An 18215-nucleotide genomic window follows, 5' to 3' on the forward strand; every position below is an offset into this window, starting at 1 on the left:
CACCACACACTCTCTCCTCACCACTCCCCACACAGCACATACTGCCTTTCATACCCCCACTCACCACACATTCTCTCCTCACTACTCCCCATACAGCACGTACTGCCTTTCTCACCCCCACTCACCACACACTCTCTGCTCACCACTCCCCACACAGCACATACTGTCTTTCTCACCCCCACTCACCACACACTCTCTGCTCACCACTCCCCACACAGCACATACTGTCTTTCTCACCCCCACTCACCACACACTCTCTCCTCACTACTCCCCACACAGCACATACTGTCTTTCTCACCCCCACTCACCACACACTCTCTCCTCACTACTCCCCACACAGCACATACTGTCTTTCTCACCCCCACTCACCACACACTCTCTGCTCACCACTCCCCACACAGCACGTACTGCCTTTCTCACCCCCACTCACCACACACTCTCTGCTCACCACTCCCCACACAGCACATACCGTCTTTCTCACCCCCACTCACCACACACTCTCTCCTCACTACTCCCCACACAGCACATACTGTCTTTCTCACCCCCACTCACCACACACTCTCTGCTCACCACTCCCCACACAGCACATACCGTCTTTCTCACCCCCACTCACCACACACTCTCTCCTCACCACTCCCCACACAGCACATACTGCCTTTCTTACCCCCACTCACCACACATTCTCTCCTCACTACTCCCCATACAGCACATACTGTCTTTCTCACCCCCACTCACCACACACTCTCTCCTCACTACTCCCCACACAGCACGTACTGCCTTTCTCACCCCCACTCACCACACACTCTCTGCTCACCACTCCCCACACAGCACATACTGTCTTTCTCACCCCCACTTACCACACACTATCTGCTCACCACTCCCCACACAGCACGTACTGCCTTTCTCACCCCCACTCACCACACACTCTCTCCTCACTACTCCCCACACAGCACATACTGTCTTTCTCACCCCCACTCACCACACACTCTCTCCTCACCACTCCCCACACAGCACATACTGTCTTTCTCACCCCCACTCACCACACACTCTCTGCTCACCACTCCCCACACAGCACATACTGTCTTTCTCACCCCCACTCACCACACACACTCTCTCCTCACTACTCCCCACACAGCACATACTGTCTTTCTCATCCCCACTCACCACACACTCTCTCCTCACCACTCCCCACACAGCACGTACTGTCTTTCTCACCCCCACTCACCACACACTCTCTCCCCACCACTCCCCACACAGCACATACTGCCTTTCTCACCCCCACTCACCACACACTCTCTGCTCACCACTCCCCACACAGTACATACTGCCTTTCTCACCCCCACTCACCACACACTCTCTGCTCACCACTCCCCACACAGCACATACTGTCTTTCTCACCCCCACTCACCACACACTCTCTCCTCAATACTCCCCACACAGCACATACTGTCTTTCTCACCCCCACTCACCACACACTCTCTGCTCACCACTCCCCACACAGCACGTACTGCCTTTCTCACCCCCACTCACCACACACTCTCTGCTCACCACTCCCCACACAGCACATACTGTCTTTCTCACCCCCACTCACCACACACTCTCTCCTCACTACTCCCCACCCAGCACATACTGTCTTTCTCTCCCCCACTCACCACACACTCTCTGCTCACCACTCCCCACACAGCACATACCGTCTTTCTCACCCCCACTCACCACACACTCTCTCCTCACCACTCCCCACACAGCACATACTGCCTTTCTTACCCCCACTCACCACACATTCTCTCCTCACTACTCCCCATACAGCACGTACTGCCTTTCTCACCCCCACTCGCCACACACTCTCTGCTCACCACTCCCCACACAGCACATACTGTCTTTCTCACCCCCACTCACCACACACTCTCTGCTCACCACTCCCCACACAGCACATACTGTCTTTCTCACCCCCACTCACCACACACTCTCTCCTCACTACTCCCCACACAGCACATACTGTCTTTCTCACCCCCACTCACCACACACTCTCTCCTCACCACTCCCCACACAGCACGTACTGCCTTTCTCACCCCCACTCACCACACACTCTCTCCCCACCACTCCCCACACAGCACATACTGCCTTTCTCACCCCCACTCACCACACACTCTCTGCTCACCACTCCCCACACAGCACATACTGCCTTTCTCACCCCCACTCACCACACACTCTCTGCTCACCACTCCCCACACAGCACATACTGTCTTTCTCACCCCCACTCACCACACACTCTCTGCTCACCACTCCCCACACAGCACACACTGTCTTTCTCACCCCCACTCACCACACACTCTCTGCTCACCACTCCCCACACAGCACATACTGTCTTTCTCACCCCCACTCACCACACACTCTCTGCTCACCACTCCCCACACAGCACATACTGCCTTTCTCACCCCCACTCACCACACACTCTCTCCTCACCACTCCCCACACAGCACGTACTGCCTTTCTCACCCCCACTCACCACACACTCTCTGCTCACCACTCCCCACACAGCACATACTGCCTTTCTCACCCCCACTCACCACACACTCTCTGCTCACCACTCCCCACACAGCACATACTGCCTTTCTCACCCCCACTCACCACACACTCTCTCCTCACCACTCCCCACACAGCACATACTGTCTTTCTCACCCCCACTCACCACACACTCTCTCCTCACCACTCCCCACACAGCACGTACTGTCTTTCTCACCCCCACTCACCACACACTCTCTCCTCACTACTCCCCACACAGCACATACTGTCTTTCTCACCCCCACTCACCACACACTCTCTGCTAACTACTCCCCACACAGCACATACTGTCTTTCTCACCCCCACTCACCACACACTCTCTGCTCACCACTCCCCACACAGCACATACTGTCTTTCTCACCCCCACTCACCACACACTCTCTGCTCACCACTCCCCACACAGCACACACTGTCTTTCTCACCCCCACTCACCACACACTCTCTGCTCACCACTCCCCACACAGCACATACTGTCTTTCTCACCCCCACTCACCACACACTCTCTGCTCACCACTCCCCACACAGCACATACTGCCTTTCTCACCCCCACTCACCACACACTCTCTCCTCACCACTCCCCACACAGCACGTACTGCCTTTCTCACCCCCACTCACCACACACTCTCTGCTCACCACTCCCCACACAGCACATACTGCCTTTCTCACCCCCACTCACCACACACTCTCTGCTCACCACTCCCCACACAGCACATACTGCCTTTCTCACCCCCACTCACCACACACTCTCTCCTCACCACTCCCCACACAGCACATACTGTCTTTCTCACCCCCACTCACCACACACTCTCTCCTCACCACTCCCCACACAGCACGTACTGTCTTTCTCACCCCCACTCACCACACACTCTCTCCTCACTACTCCCCACACAGCACATACTGTCTTTCTCACCCCCACTCACCACACACTCTCTGCTCACTACTCCCCACACAGCACATACTGTCTTTCTCACCCCCACTCACCACACACTCTCTGCTCACTACTCCCCACACAGCACATACCGTCTTACTCACCCCCACTCACCACACACTCTCTGCTCACCACTCCCCACACAGCACATACTGTCTTTCTCACCCCCACTCACCACACACTCTCTGCTCACCACTCCCCACACAGCACACACTGCCTCCCTCCTCACCGCTCAATGCCTCGCTCGGCACACTCCTCACGCTGCACTCGGCACACTCGGCACGTTGCCCTCGGTGTGCTGCCCTCGGTGTGCTGCCCTCGGTGTGCTGCCCTCACCTGCACGGCAAGGTTCTCGGAGACGAGCGCCTCCAGGGCCACGGTGGCGAACACGCATGTCTTCCCTGTGCCCGACTTGGCCTGCACGACCAGGTCTGCACCGCCACGCAAGGACACAGTCACCCGCACACGGGGACCACACGGGGAGACAGGACTGGGTGAATGTGACAGAAACATGACAAACGCAATCACACCGAAGGGATTTAGTTGGACGTTTGATATTCGTGTGACATTCTCAGCACTTTGCCACAGCATTACACCTTGATTAGGATGCCAAGTGCTGCCACCACGTGTGGCACCACCACTGGCTTCTCTATCTGCTGTCAATCAACACTCTCAGCACCATCACTCACGGTGTCCCCTGCTGTGCCCCCCACTGTGTGCCCCCCACCATGTACCCCCCACTATGTTGTTGTATGTGTTGTGATTATGAAATTTTGATGAAAATAATAAAAATTAATAATTTTCCGAAAAATGCGCAAATCTCGTCAATTATGATAGTGTGTGTATTAATACGCATAAATTATGATAATGCGTGTAATTATATGCATAAATTATGATAATCGTAGTAATTTATGCGGAGGCTTGCGATTATGTTAATGTGTGCAGTTATGATAATTTGCTTAGTTTCGTTTATCCAGAGTTATCAATCAGGATAACACGATTATCATAGATTCATTTACCGATTATCCTAGTGTGTGTTATAATATTTTAGGTCTCCATTTTCATATCTCATCACAGGATACAGTTGTCAAGAATAAGACAGTTTTGCATGGACTTGGAAGGAACACTCGATATGCTTCTTGATTACAATTTTATTCTAACAAGCACGTGACATTCTATCATGCAGGTTAAACATGCGTCAATAATTCATGGGCAAGATTATGCAATTAACTAATATGAATGACTAAAAATACTTCTTCATTGGCGAAATTATGCAGTTACGAAAATGAATGACTAAAACATTTCTTATTCATGCAACTCGACGGCAGCAACTGCTTTGCACGATCAGTTGATATTGAACGCACCACCTCGAAATGGCAACCCTTTTGAAACGCAAAGATCACTTTTTGAAAGTCTTATTCGTGTGCGTGCTGTGTGTGCGTTGTCCCCTCGTAATATTAATTGTGTCGTTAGCTTGTGTGGTGTGGGAGGATACGAACAGCTCCTGCTGCTCCCTCGCTCGGCGTGTCGCTCGGCTTTTGCTCTCTCTCTCTCTCTCTCCACTGCTGGATTGAGCGGCGTTGGCACGATGTTCCTTGAAGAAACTTGCTTGCTTGGCGCTTGATGGTTCCGGGGGCTTGGTGCTGCTCGTGCGCTCTCTCTTTCTACTGCTAGATGACGAGTTGGCACGATGCTGTCCTTGAAGATGCTCGGTCGCTCGTGTCGCTCGGTGTCGCTCGGTGGCGCAAGGTGTCCTCGTTGTCGCTCGTTCAGCGATCTCCGCCTTTCCTGCGGGTTGTTCGCTGGTCGTCACTCTGACGAGGAGCGATGCTTCGTTCGTGGCAGGGTGGACGTTGGCGTCTTTGTTGGCTTCACTCGCAGCTCTGCGACTCAGGGTAGCGATTCTTCTCAGGTGGTGCAGACCTCGGCTTGTAGCTACGCGTCGCTACTCCGCAAACCTCGTCATTCTGAATGACAGGAGCTTCTTCGTTGGCGGCGACGAGGAGAGATGGAGCCACAGCCCTGGAGATCTGTGATGGGGGCCAGAGCCCCTGTCGATCTCTGTGATGGGGGCCAGAGCCCCTGACGATCTCTGTGATGGGGGCCAGAGCCCCTGACGATCTGTGGTGGAGCCGAAGATGGGCTCGTAGCCCGGATGATATGTGTGTTGGAGCCGAAGCCCGGACGATATGTGATGGGGGCCAGAGCCCCTGACGAACTGTGATGGAGGCCAAAGCCCCTGTCGATCTGTGTTGTATGGATTTTCCTTCGGTTTATATCGGAAAATTCCACTCGGCTCCCCGAGTTGTTCAAAAGCTGTGTCATAAAACCTTCCTGTGGGGGTGGACCATCTGCGTCCGTTCGTGTGTTTCGCGTGCGTGTTTGTCCGTGTGTTTATTAGCTTTGAAGACACAGCTGTGTGTGTCGTTCTGGAAGAAAGGGGGTGGGGGCCTCGTGTCGGCTGCTTCAGAAGTTATCCATTAGCCAGACCGATGATTCGCGTTGAGTTAAAAAAAAACATTCGAATCCATGTTTTGTTACTGAATAACATTTGTCGCGAAAACCTACGCGTTAAGCGAGCTTAACTATTCACTCCCTTGCTCTGGGATCACATCCTTTGTCTCACACAGCTTAAGTTGGTTTGGTTTGGAAGTTGAAATGCGACTTATTTGCTGCTTGGTTATGCCGAAACCGTGTTCACGATGTTTCATCGTGACCCAACCTTTATGGGTGTCATTTCCTGGCTTGGTGCCTGTGTGTGGAGATCCTCTCGGAAAGACAAAGGCGGTCGTGTTGCTCGCTTCCCATGGGTGTTGTGTTTGGTTAATTTTGAGAGCCTTCTCCGCCCTTGATTCCTCTTCTATTTTAATTCCGTACTTATTATTCGACTTCTTGTGATTATTTGATCTGATATCCCGGCTAGGAATTTGTTTTGGAGCGAAATAGATGCCCTAATTATTCTTTGATGCTTCGGCCCGGCCGTGTAGATATTCTTTAAAGGTAAATAATGTCAGTACTTAATTAACAATGATGGGTCGCGATTCTGGTGCAGATTGTCTTTTGGTTTTCAATTGGAGTGAGGATGGATACTGTTTGCTTAATCTTTATGGTTGAGTTGGTAACTTGTGTATTTAACATGGTTCAAAGACCCATCTGTGCTTTTTGTCGTCGATGCTGTTTCTTTGTTAAGAATATAATTATCTCTTCCTCCGTGTCTCCTGGTTCTGCAACCCCCCGCCTGCAATTCCCCCCTCCCTTGTTCCTCTTGTGTGAAATTCGGGGAGTTTATGACCTTGATTACCCTCTTTCATGCCGTCTTTCCTTTGAAATGAGGTATGCGCGCATCTGTGGAAGTGTGGGGGCCTCTGTGGAAGTGTGGGGGCGTGTTCGTTCCCACGTGGCCCCGTGTCTATTAAAAAAACAATATTATATATGATGGCAGAATAAGCCTTAAAAAAAAATAATATTAAAAAAAAATAAAAAGGGGGTACATACACAACAGTCCGCCCGTTTGAAAATTATCAGGGGTCGATTTGGCCACTGGCGAATTTTCAAACAAAGTAATGCCCCCTTTTTATGTCATGAATCCCATCAGCCGCCCTTACTCTCGGCGGTTATTTCTTACGACGCGCGTGCACGTATTACCATCTTAACCTGGTTACATCCGAAATAAGCAAAGAAAATAAACAACACGTTAACATCGATATTGCGTTACATCGGTTCTCATACATCATAACTCCGGCGAATATTCATTTTTGTTTTTGTTAAATCCTGGTTACATTTGAATTAAGCAAAGAAAATAACAACCCGTTAACATCGATATTGCGTTACATCGGTTCTCATACATCATAACTCTGACGAACATTCATTTTTGTTTTGTTAAATCCTGGGAAACGCTAGGTAGCGGTTTCGAACGCATTTATGCGTTACCTTCCTCATGTTGCCTGGTTTACCACTTATCACTTTGATAATTTGATCACGGTTTTCGGGTTCGTTTTTGTAGTTTCCTCTCTCACTCTCTCGCGTCGTGGGAGTGTGTGGTGAAAAATTGTGCTGCACGTAACCAGAATTCGCGCACACGACCCATTTTGACACTTGGTTCGTGGCATTCGCTCTCTCTGCGATTACATGCACATTTGCCGAGTCAGTGTGTCGACTTAATTCTGTGCCTCGTAATGTTGCCCTCTTTGTTTTTACGAGTGTGTTAGATTCCAACACCATTCCTGATATGTCATGAACATTCGTCTCCATTTTAGCACTCCGATCCACATACATTTTGGTTTCCCTTGGATATTTTCCATTCAAAGGCTCACGCCTGCGCTCCTCAGGGCGTGTCTCTGTGTTCTCTCTTTGTCTCTGCTGTCTGCTATCCACCGTCCGATCACACTTCAATTCAGCCCTGTCACTTGCAGCCTGCTCAGGGTTTAACACCTCGGCGGGTGGGGCGCGTGTTGGCCGCTCGCTCGCCCTCACTGTGGATGGTTCATCACGTATTTGGACCGCATTCTGTGTTATTCCTCTATTCCCTCTTGGTATAGCCGGTGGAGGAATTGGTCGGAATTGGATCGAATGTGTTTGACCTCCCATCCTGCGATTCTCCTGAATGTTCGCATCCATACCTCCGCGGTCTGTGTAACACCTTCCCGCTAGGTGGTTATCTTGCCATCTCTGTGCGTAATTTGAACCTTGCGTGTGTCGTGGGATGGGGTGTTGATATGGTTCTGCTCTGAACCTCTCCCTCCTGCGATTCTCGTACATTTTTAGCCCAGTATTTCTCCCATTTGGGTGCCAAATTTTTCCTGGATTGTTACCTCGCCATCTTTGTGGGTAATTTTGATCTTGTGTGTGTCGTGGCATGGGGTGTTGGTATGGTTCTATTCTGAACCTCCCCCTCCTGCGATTCTCCTGAATGTTCGGCTTTGTGCCGCTCTCATTCTCGTGCCAACCTCTCTCTGGGTTATTTTGCCATGTGTGCGTGCGTTTCTGCTCCGTCCTGCATGGTGGGACTGCTCGGTGATTTTTATTCCTCTCTGAGAGGCTGGGTTCCTCATCCCTCTCCCTGTGTTCTGGATCCGAATTATGATTCTTAGCTCTGTATAACCATGCCATGTACGCCTTGCTCTCTATGCGGCGTAAGGATGCGGTTTCTGGATTCAAAACCATTCTCACCCTTTCTGTAATCTCTGGGCTCAAGGATTCAAAAAACATAATTTTGAACATTTTATCTCCTTCGTGGTATTGATTCACATCGCCTGCGTAATACGCTCTTTTAAATTGGACGAGGTAGTCACGTGGATCTTGGTCCATGCCCTGGGTCATCGATTTTACAGCATAAAACCCCTCAGTGAGTGTCGAATATTCTCCAAACTTCCGAATCACTGCCAGGCTCAGTTGTTTAAAATCATTTCTAACCTTGCGTGGCAGTGACTTTACCCATGGAATGGATTCTTTATGTAAGGTCCGTTTCAACAAACTCGCTTTTTCATCCCGTCTCCTCAGCCCTCTAATCATTGCCTCCTCTTCTACGGTTGCGATATGTGTGTGGATATCCATAGTCTTATTGTGGGGGTCAAAATCGGGAATTCTGACTAGAGCCTTGTCCATCAATTTAAGGGTTTTACTGGTGAATAGGTATTCCGAAAGTTGATCGCCGACAGCGTCATCATAAAACAAGTTATCATCAGGCAATCTGTCACTTTGGTCTGTGCCGTGTCGGGCGTGTTGCCATTTCCCTTCAGTTTTTGCCTCTGCCCTTAGTGGAGCATGTCCTGTCGACTTTATTTTAACATTTTTCCTCCCTCTCTCGAATTGTGAGGGTTTCCCTTTGTCAAGGATTTTTTGTTCGATATCCATAATTTTTGTGCGATCAATCCCTGGACTCTGTCCACGTACCCAAGAGTGTGATTTAATGTCACTTCCATATTTATTCTGTGGATCCACGTCTGTGAGTTTCGCTGGTGTCGCGAGCACTGATTTCTCTCCCGTTTCCTTTCCAAACTTTCCCTCATTCCACAATCCCTGTCTGTATGCCTGTGTGAGAAGGCATGAGTCCTGTCCTGCCTTCTCTGCAGTTTTTGCATCGTGTTCGCCTTCGTTACATTTTATCCAGTCAATTAGTTTCCCCCGAGGTGTGTTCGTGTTATCGATACAGCTCCCTTCCCATATGTCTCTCTGACTGTACTGCTTTGTAACAGATTGGTCGGTACGTTTAAATACGAGCTCCCCGTATCCCGTAACCCATTCAAAAATTATTCTTAATCCCAGCATCTCAAGGTGTGGCGGGAGTTACTTTGACATTCCCTTTCAGAGTGCATATAAAACAATTATCTCACAGAGTGTAGTCAATTCGACTCGAGCTATCTGTTATTTTCCGATTCAGAGTGCGTACCTCTAACACCATTTATCACAGGATGCAATTGGTTTGATACGATATTATCTTAATTCCACTGTCTCTGTTTTAACCTGCTATTCTGGGTTTTAACCTTAGAGGGCGTTTTTTGTTTTCCGCCCGTTCACAATTACCATGCAATGTTCGATCCTGATATTCTGGTTAACACGAAGTGATTCATTCCATCATCCATGCAAAACACTGTCTGTGAGAGATCCCGGACGACGCCACCCATTATGTTGTATGTGTTGTGATTATGAAATTTTGATGAAAATAATAAAAATTAATAATTTTCCGAAAAATGCGCAAATCTCGTCAATTATGATAGTGTGTGTATTAATACGCATAAATTATGATAATGCGTGTAATTATATGCATAAATTATGATAATCGTAGTAATTTATGCGGAGGCTTGCGATTATGTTAATGTGTGCAGTTATGATAATTTGCTTAGTTTCGTTTATCCAGAGTTATCAATCAGGATAACACGATTATCATAGATTCATTTACCGATTATCCTAGTGTGTGTTATAATATTTTAGGTCTCCATTTTCATATCTCATCACAGGATACAGTTGTCAAGAATAAGACAGTTTTGCATGGACTTGGAAGGAACACTCGATATGCTTCTTGATTACAATTTTATTCTAACAAGCACGTGACATTCTATCATGCAGGTTAAACATGCGTCAATAATTCATGGGCAAGATTATGCAATTAACTAATATGAATGACTAAAAATACTTCTTCATTGGCGAAATTATGCAGTTACGAAAATGAATGACTAAAACATTTCTTATTCATGCAACTCGACGGCAGCAACTGCTTTGCACGATCAGTTGATATTGAACGCACCACCTCGAAATGGCAACCCTTTTGAAACGCAAAGATCACTTTTTGAAAGTCTTATTCGTGTGCGTGCTGTGTGTGCGTTGTCCCCTCGTAATATTAATTGTGTCGTTAGCTTGTGTGGTGTGGGAGGATACGAACAGCTCCTGCTGCTCCCTCGCTCGGCGTGTCGCTCGGCTTTTGCTCTCTCTCTCTCTCTCTCCACTGCTGGATTGAGCGGCGTTGGCACGATGTTCCTTGAAGAAACTTGCTTGCTTGGCGCTTGATGGTTCCGGGGGCTTGGTGCTGCTCGTGCGCTCTCTCTTTCTACTGCTAGATGACGAGTTGGCACGATGCTGTCCTTGAAGATGCTCGGTCGCTCGTGTCGCTCGGTGTCGCTCGGTGGCGCAAGGTGTCCTCGTTGTCGCTCGTTCAGCGATCTCCGCCTTTCCTGCGGGTTGTTCGCTGGTCGTCACTCTGACGAGGAGCGATGCTTCGTTCGTGGCAGGGTGGACGTTGGCGTCTTTGTTGGCTTCACTCGCAGCTCTGCGACTCAGGGTAGCGATTCTTCTCAGGTGGTGCAGACCTCGGCTTGTAGCTACGCGTCGCTACTCCGCAAACCTCGTCATTCTGAATGACAGGAGCTTCTTCGTTGGCGGCGACGAGGAGAGATGGAGCCACAGCCCTGGAGATCTGTGATGGGGGCCAGAGCCCCTGTCGATCTCTGTGATGGGGGCCAGAGCCCCTGACGATCTCTGTGATGGGGGCCAGAGCCCCTGACGATCTGTGGTGGAGCCGAAGATGGGCTCGTAGCCCGGATGATATGTGTGTTGGAGCCGAAGCCCGGACGATATGTGATGGGGGCCAGAGCCCCTGACGAACTGTGATGGAGGCCAAAGCCCCTGTCGATCTGTGTTGTATGGATTTTCCTTCGGTTTATATCGGAAAATTCCACTCGGCTCCCCGAGTTGTTCAAAAGCTGTGTCATAAAACCTTCCTGTGGGGGTGGACCATCTGCGTCCGTTCGTGTGTTTCGCGTGCGTGTTTGTCCGTGTGTTTATTAGCTTTGAAGACACAGCTGTGTGTGTCGTTCTGGAAGAAAGGGGGTGGGGGCCTCGTGTCGGCTGCTTCAGAAGTTATCCATTAGCCAGACCGATGATTCGCGTTGAGTTAAAAAAAAACATTCGAATCCATGTTTTGTTACTGAATAACATTTGTCGCGAAAACCTACGCGTTAAGCGAGCTTAACTATTCACTCCCTTGCTCTGGGATCACATCCTTTGTCTCACACAGCTTAAGTTGGTTTGGTTTGGAAGTTGAAATGCGACTTATTTGCTGCTTGGTTATGCCGAAACCGTGTTCACGATGTTTCATCGTGACCCAACCTTTATGGGTGTCATTTCCTGGCTTGGTGCCTGTGTGTGGAGATCCTCTCGGAAAGACAAAGGCGGTCGTGTTGCTCGCTTCCCATGGGTGTTGTGTTTGGTTAATTTTGAGAGCCTTCTCCGCCCTTGATTCCTCTTCTATTTTAATTCCGTACTTATTATTCGACTTCTTGTGATTATTTGATCTGATATCCCGGCTAGGAATTTGTTTTGGAGCGAAATAGATGCCCTAATTATTCTTTGATGCTTCGGCCCGGCCGTGTAGATATTCTTTAAAGGTAAATAATGTCAGTACTTAATTAACAATGATGGGTCGCGATTCTGGTGCAGATTGTCTTTTGGTTTTCAATTGGAGTGAGGATGGATACTGTTTGCTTAATCTTTATGGTTGAGTTGGTAACTTGTGTATTTAACATGGTTCAAAGACCCATCTGTGCTTTTTGTCGTCGATGCTGTTTCTTTGTTAAGAATATAATTATCTCTTCCTCCGTGTCTCCTGGTTCTGCAACCCCCCGCCTGCAATTCCCCCCTCCCTTGTTCCTCTTGTGTGAAATTCGGGGAGTTTATGACCTTGATTACCCTCTTTCATGCCGTCTTTCCTTTGAAATGAGGTATGCGCGCATCTGTGGAAGTGTGGGGGCCTCTGTGGAAGTGTGGGGGCGTGTTCGTTCCCACGTGGCCCCGTGTCTATTAAAAAAACAATATTATATATGATGGCAGAATAAGCCTTAAAAAAAAAATAATATTAAAAAAAAATAGAAAGGGGGTACATACACAACAATGTGCCCCCCACTATGTACCCCGTGCGTGTCGTACCGAGCCCGCAGCGCGCCAGGGGGATGGCCTTGAGCTGGATGGGCGAGGGGGCCCTGAACCCCGCGGCGCTGAGCCCCGCGAGCACGCGGCCCGACAGCAGCAGCGCCGAGAAGCTCGCGGTGGGGGCCGCAGAAGAGGGGCCCCCCTCGCCCCCCTCGGGGTCCCCGGGGTCCCCGCGCACCCCCAGCGCGTCCCGCGTGCGGCGCCGTGACGAGGCGAGCGAGTGCGCCGTGCCCGGCCTCATGGCACGGCCCTCTCACGAGCACCGACTTCGCGTGCAGCCCCGCACACTCTCGTGTAGTCACTCACACTCTCGTGTAGTCACTCACAAGTACTCTCGCACACTCTCGTGTAGTCGCTCACACTCTCGTGTAGTCACTCACAAGTACTCTCGCACACTCTCGTGTAGTCGCTCACACTCTCGTGTAGTCACTCACAAGTACTCTCGCACACTCTCGTGTAGTCACTCACACTCTCGTGTAGTCACTCACAAGTACTCTCGCACACTCTCGTGTAGTCACTCACACTCTCGTGTAGTCACTCACAAGTACTCTCGCACACTCTCGTGTAGTCACTCACACTCTCGTGTAGTCACTCACAAGTACTCTCGCACACTCTCGTGTAGTCACTCACAAGTACTCTCGCACACTCTCGTGTAGTCACTCACACTCGTGTAGTCACTCACACTCGTTCACTCACGCACTCTCGTGTAGTCACTCACAAGTACTCTCACGCACTCTCTCACGAGCACTGTACCCACTCACACACTCGCACACTCACACACGAGCACTGTACCCTCTCACTCACTCTCACACACGAGCACTGTACCCTCTCACTCACTCTCACACACGAGCACTGTACCCACTCACACACTCGCACACTCGCACACCAGCACTGTACCCTCTCACTCACTCTCACACTCGCACACCAGCACTGTACCCTCTCACTCACTCGCACACTCACACACCAGCACTGTACCCTCTCACTCACTCACACACGAGCACTGTACCCACTCACACACTCGCACACTCGCACACCAGCACTGTACCCTCTCACTCACTCGCACACTCACACACGAGCACTGTACCCACTCGCACACTCACACACGAGCACTGTACCCACTCGCACACTCACACACGAGCACTGTACCCACTCGCACACTCACACACGAGCACTGTACCCACTCGCACACTCACACACGAGCACTGTACCCACTCGCACACTCACACACGAGCACTGTACCCACTCGCACACTCACACACGAGCACTGTACCCACTCACACACTCGCACACTCACACACCAGCACTGTACCCTCTCACTCACTCACACACGAGCACTGTACCCACTCGCACACTCACACACGAGCACTGTACCCACTCGCACACTCACACACGAGCACTGTACCCACTCGCACACTCACACACGAGCACTGTACCCACTCGCACACTCACACACGAGCACTGTACCCACTCGCACACTCACACACGAGCACTGTACCCACTCGCACACTCACACACGAGCACTGTACCCACTCGCACACTCACACACGAGCACTGTACCCACTCGCACACTCACACACGAGCACTGTACCCACTCGCACACTCACACACGAGCACTGTACCCACTCGCACACTCACACACGAGCACTGTACCCACTCGCACACTCACACTCGCGTTCTCTCTCTCTCTCTCTCCCCGCCCACGTGCGCGCCCCGCCCGCCGCTCTCGCCACGTGGCCGCGCTGAGTTCGCGCGCTGCCGATTCGCGACTCGAGGCACCGCGGCGAGCGCGGGGGAGGCGACGACGGCGGCGGTGACGGGGGTGGAGGTGGTGGTGGGGGTGGAGGTGGTGGTGGTGGATGCGCCTCGCCCCGCCTTTCACGGTTCCGTCTCTTGACGGGGGGTGGGGCAGCTTCAGCGCCTCCACCAGCCACCCTAGACGAGACTGGGCCCTGGAGAAGGCTGCTGCTGTCTGGTGGAGACCAATCAGTTTTAAAGTCAATGTCATGCACTATGAGAGTGTGTTCTTTAGTTTGCGCGTTCAACACGAGTACGGTGTGGTTAATGCAGACATGATTCCTTGCAAAAGGTTTCTGTTTGGCGTTTTAACATCATCACACACCCCGTTTTATTATAGCCAGAATAGGTGAAACCTATTCACCTAAGAATAGGTGAAACCTAAGAATAGGTGAAACCTATTCTATAAGAATAGATGAAACCTCTTCTTACACCCGAGTCTTGTTTTAAATTCCCCCTCTCCTGCCGCGCGGCGCAGAACCTCTCGCGAGTGATGAACTCGCGAGAGGTTCCCTGCCTGGGTCCACATGGGCACCGCTCAGAATATTTATTCTGGAGGAATCTGATGAGCTGTCAAGCTCTTCTCACTTGCCCACGGCTCAGCCGCACCGATCGGATGCTCGAGGGCCATTCTCGTTAAGGTGACACGAGGCGTTGCCACCTTTTCCAAAGCCCAAACCGGGACACGTTTTGAGTTGCGCGATGCCACGGTCACTTCAGCTCCTGCCCACGGGACAATTTCATCGCTCCCAGCTCCACGGTCGATGATGACCACTTAGGAGGCCATCGGCACACCACTCGTGGCCGTTCAAGAAATGTCCTGCCCAAGCCTCGCTTCTCTCTCAGCAGTGTGACCCCGATCTTGTACGGTATGGAGCGCCAGGTACACAGAATGTTGTGGGCTCCATCCCGACCCTGACACCTGCTGTATATTTGGAGTTTGCATGTGTATCTCCCCATTGTCGTGGGGATTTTTCACCGGGACCTCCAGGTTTTTCTCTCCACATTTATAAACATTCGTTTAGAGTATTTGACTGCTTTAAATGTCCATAAAAGCCACTTCATTGGGCTATCATTTGTAGCTATGCCGATTCTGACATAGCTTTATAGCTCAGTGGGCCTTACCTAGTAAAATAAAATGCTGCTGTTGCATTGCCCACGCTTCTCATACGTGTCACACAGCTTGTAACATGTCCATGAGGCACACTGGTACGTATGTAGTGTAGCAGCGCCGACTGGCGACCAGGAGTAGCAACTACGGGTGTACCCACCCAAGGGGAAGATCCTGAGCAAGGGTCATGGAAGGGATAATAACTGGGCCAAGGGTCATGGAAGGGATCCGTCTTTAAGTTCCCAGAACCAGCTATATAGTTCCAGAAGGGTGGACAGGACCGGGCCCCGCTGGAAGGATAAAAGGGGGCGAGAGAGGGAGCTCGGGGCTGTCCATGGGAGTCAGGGTCGTCTCGTCGTCACCGTCGTCGCTTCCGCCTTTGTCATCGCTCGACGTCGCCATTGACTAGATAGCCAGCTATAGCCAGCTATCTAGTCAGTGCTGTCGTTGCTAGGTGGTCAGTGTTGTGTTACGTGCTAGCGAGTGTAACTGCAAGTTGAGTAATAAAAGTGTCTCTAAGGTGCCTCTACAGTCTATTGTCTTCAAAGTCGTACATTACATGTGCAAAAACATTTTTCATTCCAGAATCCCTTCAGCATCTTCTCGCCTCGATTAATTTCTATTTGCCAGGGTTACGCGGCCCGCCGCTAGCGCGTTTACCGCTCGTGGCAGAGGCTCGCGTGTGAATACCAATGGCCGCCCTGGTTAATACTGCGGGTGCATTAGCTGTAGAAATACACGCTTTGTGCTTCACGGTGGTTATTAAACATCCCCCTGATGTCACACGAAAGGGCAGGACTCGCGTCAGGATCCAAATTTAAAAAAATGTACCTCAAATTACTCGATTGGGATTGTACATAGCAGAAATCATCACCCACCTCCCCCTACTGGCAGACCAATACCCCAGGTGGATCGGGTTCGTTTCACCTTGTGCACATCTCCCCAACCACTCATTACCTCATCCTTGTTTTGCCGTGTTTATTTGTAAATATTGTAATTGTTTCGTTATTTTCTCATGATTTCTGCCTGTACTTTTGACGAGTTCGGTTCTGCCGCTGCCTGTTCCTCTGCGCGCATCACTTTGATGTTTTTTTTTGTTCTGTGCCGATGGACTACGGCTCTCCCTGACAAACTAATGGGGGAACTGGCTAAACGCGACTTTCTATGTAACCAGAGTATTTGGCTGCTTTAGATTTCCACATGGCAAGCCACTTCGTTTAGCTATAATTTGTGGTCACGTCGTGTCTGAAAAGGAGCTATAAATCTCAGTGGGCCTTACCTGCTAAAATAAAAAATTGTTAAAAAAATAATAGTTACCAAATAAACATTGATTGGGGGTCACCCTTGCAAATGAAACTCACCCTGGCCTGTTTGAGTATTCACCTGGTTAAGCAAAATAATCTTGATCTTCATTGTCCCTAAATGTACACATTCTGATATGTTTTGACATGTGTCCCTTCCAATAATGACTTGGTAAAAAAAAAAAGACACGGCCATGAGTCTGCTTGAACTCGAGATGCTTCACTCCGGCATATATTCTGCACTGGCACACCGAGTGAGTAGAACTTTGTAAACCAGGGGGCAAATTCCTAGAGACATCAGAAAATCCCTTTGATAGTGGGATTTTTAAAAAAAATTGTATTTCAAACGGACGTCGTTCAATAATAATAGAATTTTAAGAGAATACCGCAGGTGTCAATGTTCTGATTCACGAAGCCCTATTGACAGTCACACACAAATACGATTCAACACAATACAATAGTCTTGCCTTTCATTCAACATTGCTATATATTCACTTTCACGCTTCATTTAACTTGCTTGTTGTCAGTATGACCCATCATACAAATCCACCTCCAGCACTTTTGTCATCCCGCTGCTGGATTGGGGGGCCTCCCCATACCGTGAGGGTCGTGAAGGTTATTGGACTGCACTTCACACTGGTTCAGTGCGGCTTAGGGAAGACAGGGAGCATAGATGTACTGCACACCAATGGATGGAAAAGAGCTATATAGCTCAGTGAGTGTTACCTGGTGAAATAAAAAGGGTTTAGTTTTAGTTCGTTAAGTGAACTGGGCAATGTGACTTTGGTGTATATATACTCTGTGGTGGTCATCTCAACGAAACGCATTCTAAAAACCGAGCACAAAAATTACCCAGCTGGGTACACACGGTGTGGGCACTACATCACTGGGATGTTACAAACTTAGTTTTAAAGGCACAGCATAACTCTCTCAATGCGATCCAGTCGTAAAGACACGTAATACGGTGTGTTTTTGCAATGCACGTTAACCGTAGGCGAGGTGTTAATTTCACATCCATAGTTTTGATCGCTGCAGCTCCACATCGCTCGCTGCATGCCTCGTCACGCGACGCATCTTCACAAGGAGCACTCTGCTTGGG

The 18215-nt window shown here is 50.0% G+C and overlaps 1 protein-coding gene across 2 annotated transcripts in view; it reads right to left on the reverse strand.

Moving 5' to 3' along the window:
* DDX20 (DEAD-box helicase 20) overlaps positions 1–14537 on the reverse strand; it is a 37196-nt gene extending 22659 nt beyond the window's left edge. Inside the window, exons 1-3 of one of the 2 annotated variants that reach the window (XM_061563120.1) lie at positions 13065–14537; positions 12908–12953; positions 3827–3921 (exon numbers count right to left, since the gene is read on the reverse strand). In XM_061563120.1, coding sequence (XP_061419104.1) covers positions 3827–3921; positions 12908–12953; positions 13065–13151 — 228 coding nt within the window. In that variant the 5' untranslated portion in view covers positions 13152–14537. Of the gene's footprint in view, positions 1–3826; positions 3922–12907 lie in introns of both variants that reach the window. The other variant, XM_061563119.1, reaches the window with a different exon arrangement.
* Positions 14538–18215: the final 3678 nt, after the last annotated feature.

This window comes from Lethenteron reissneri, chromosome 30, assembly GCF_015708825.2.
Source record: "Lethenteron reissneri isolate LAM-NWPU_2019-01 chromosome 30, ASM1570882v1, whole genome shotgun sequence".
NCBI lineage: Eukaryota > Metazoa > Chordata > Hyperoartia > Petromyzontiformes > Petromyzontidae > Lethenteron > Lethenteron reissneri.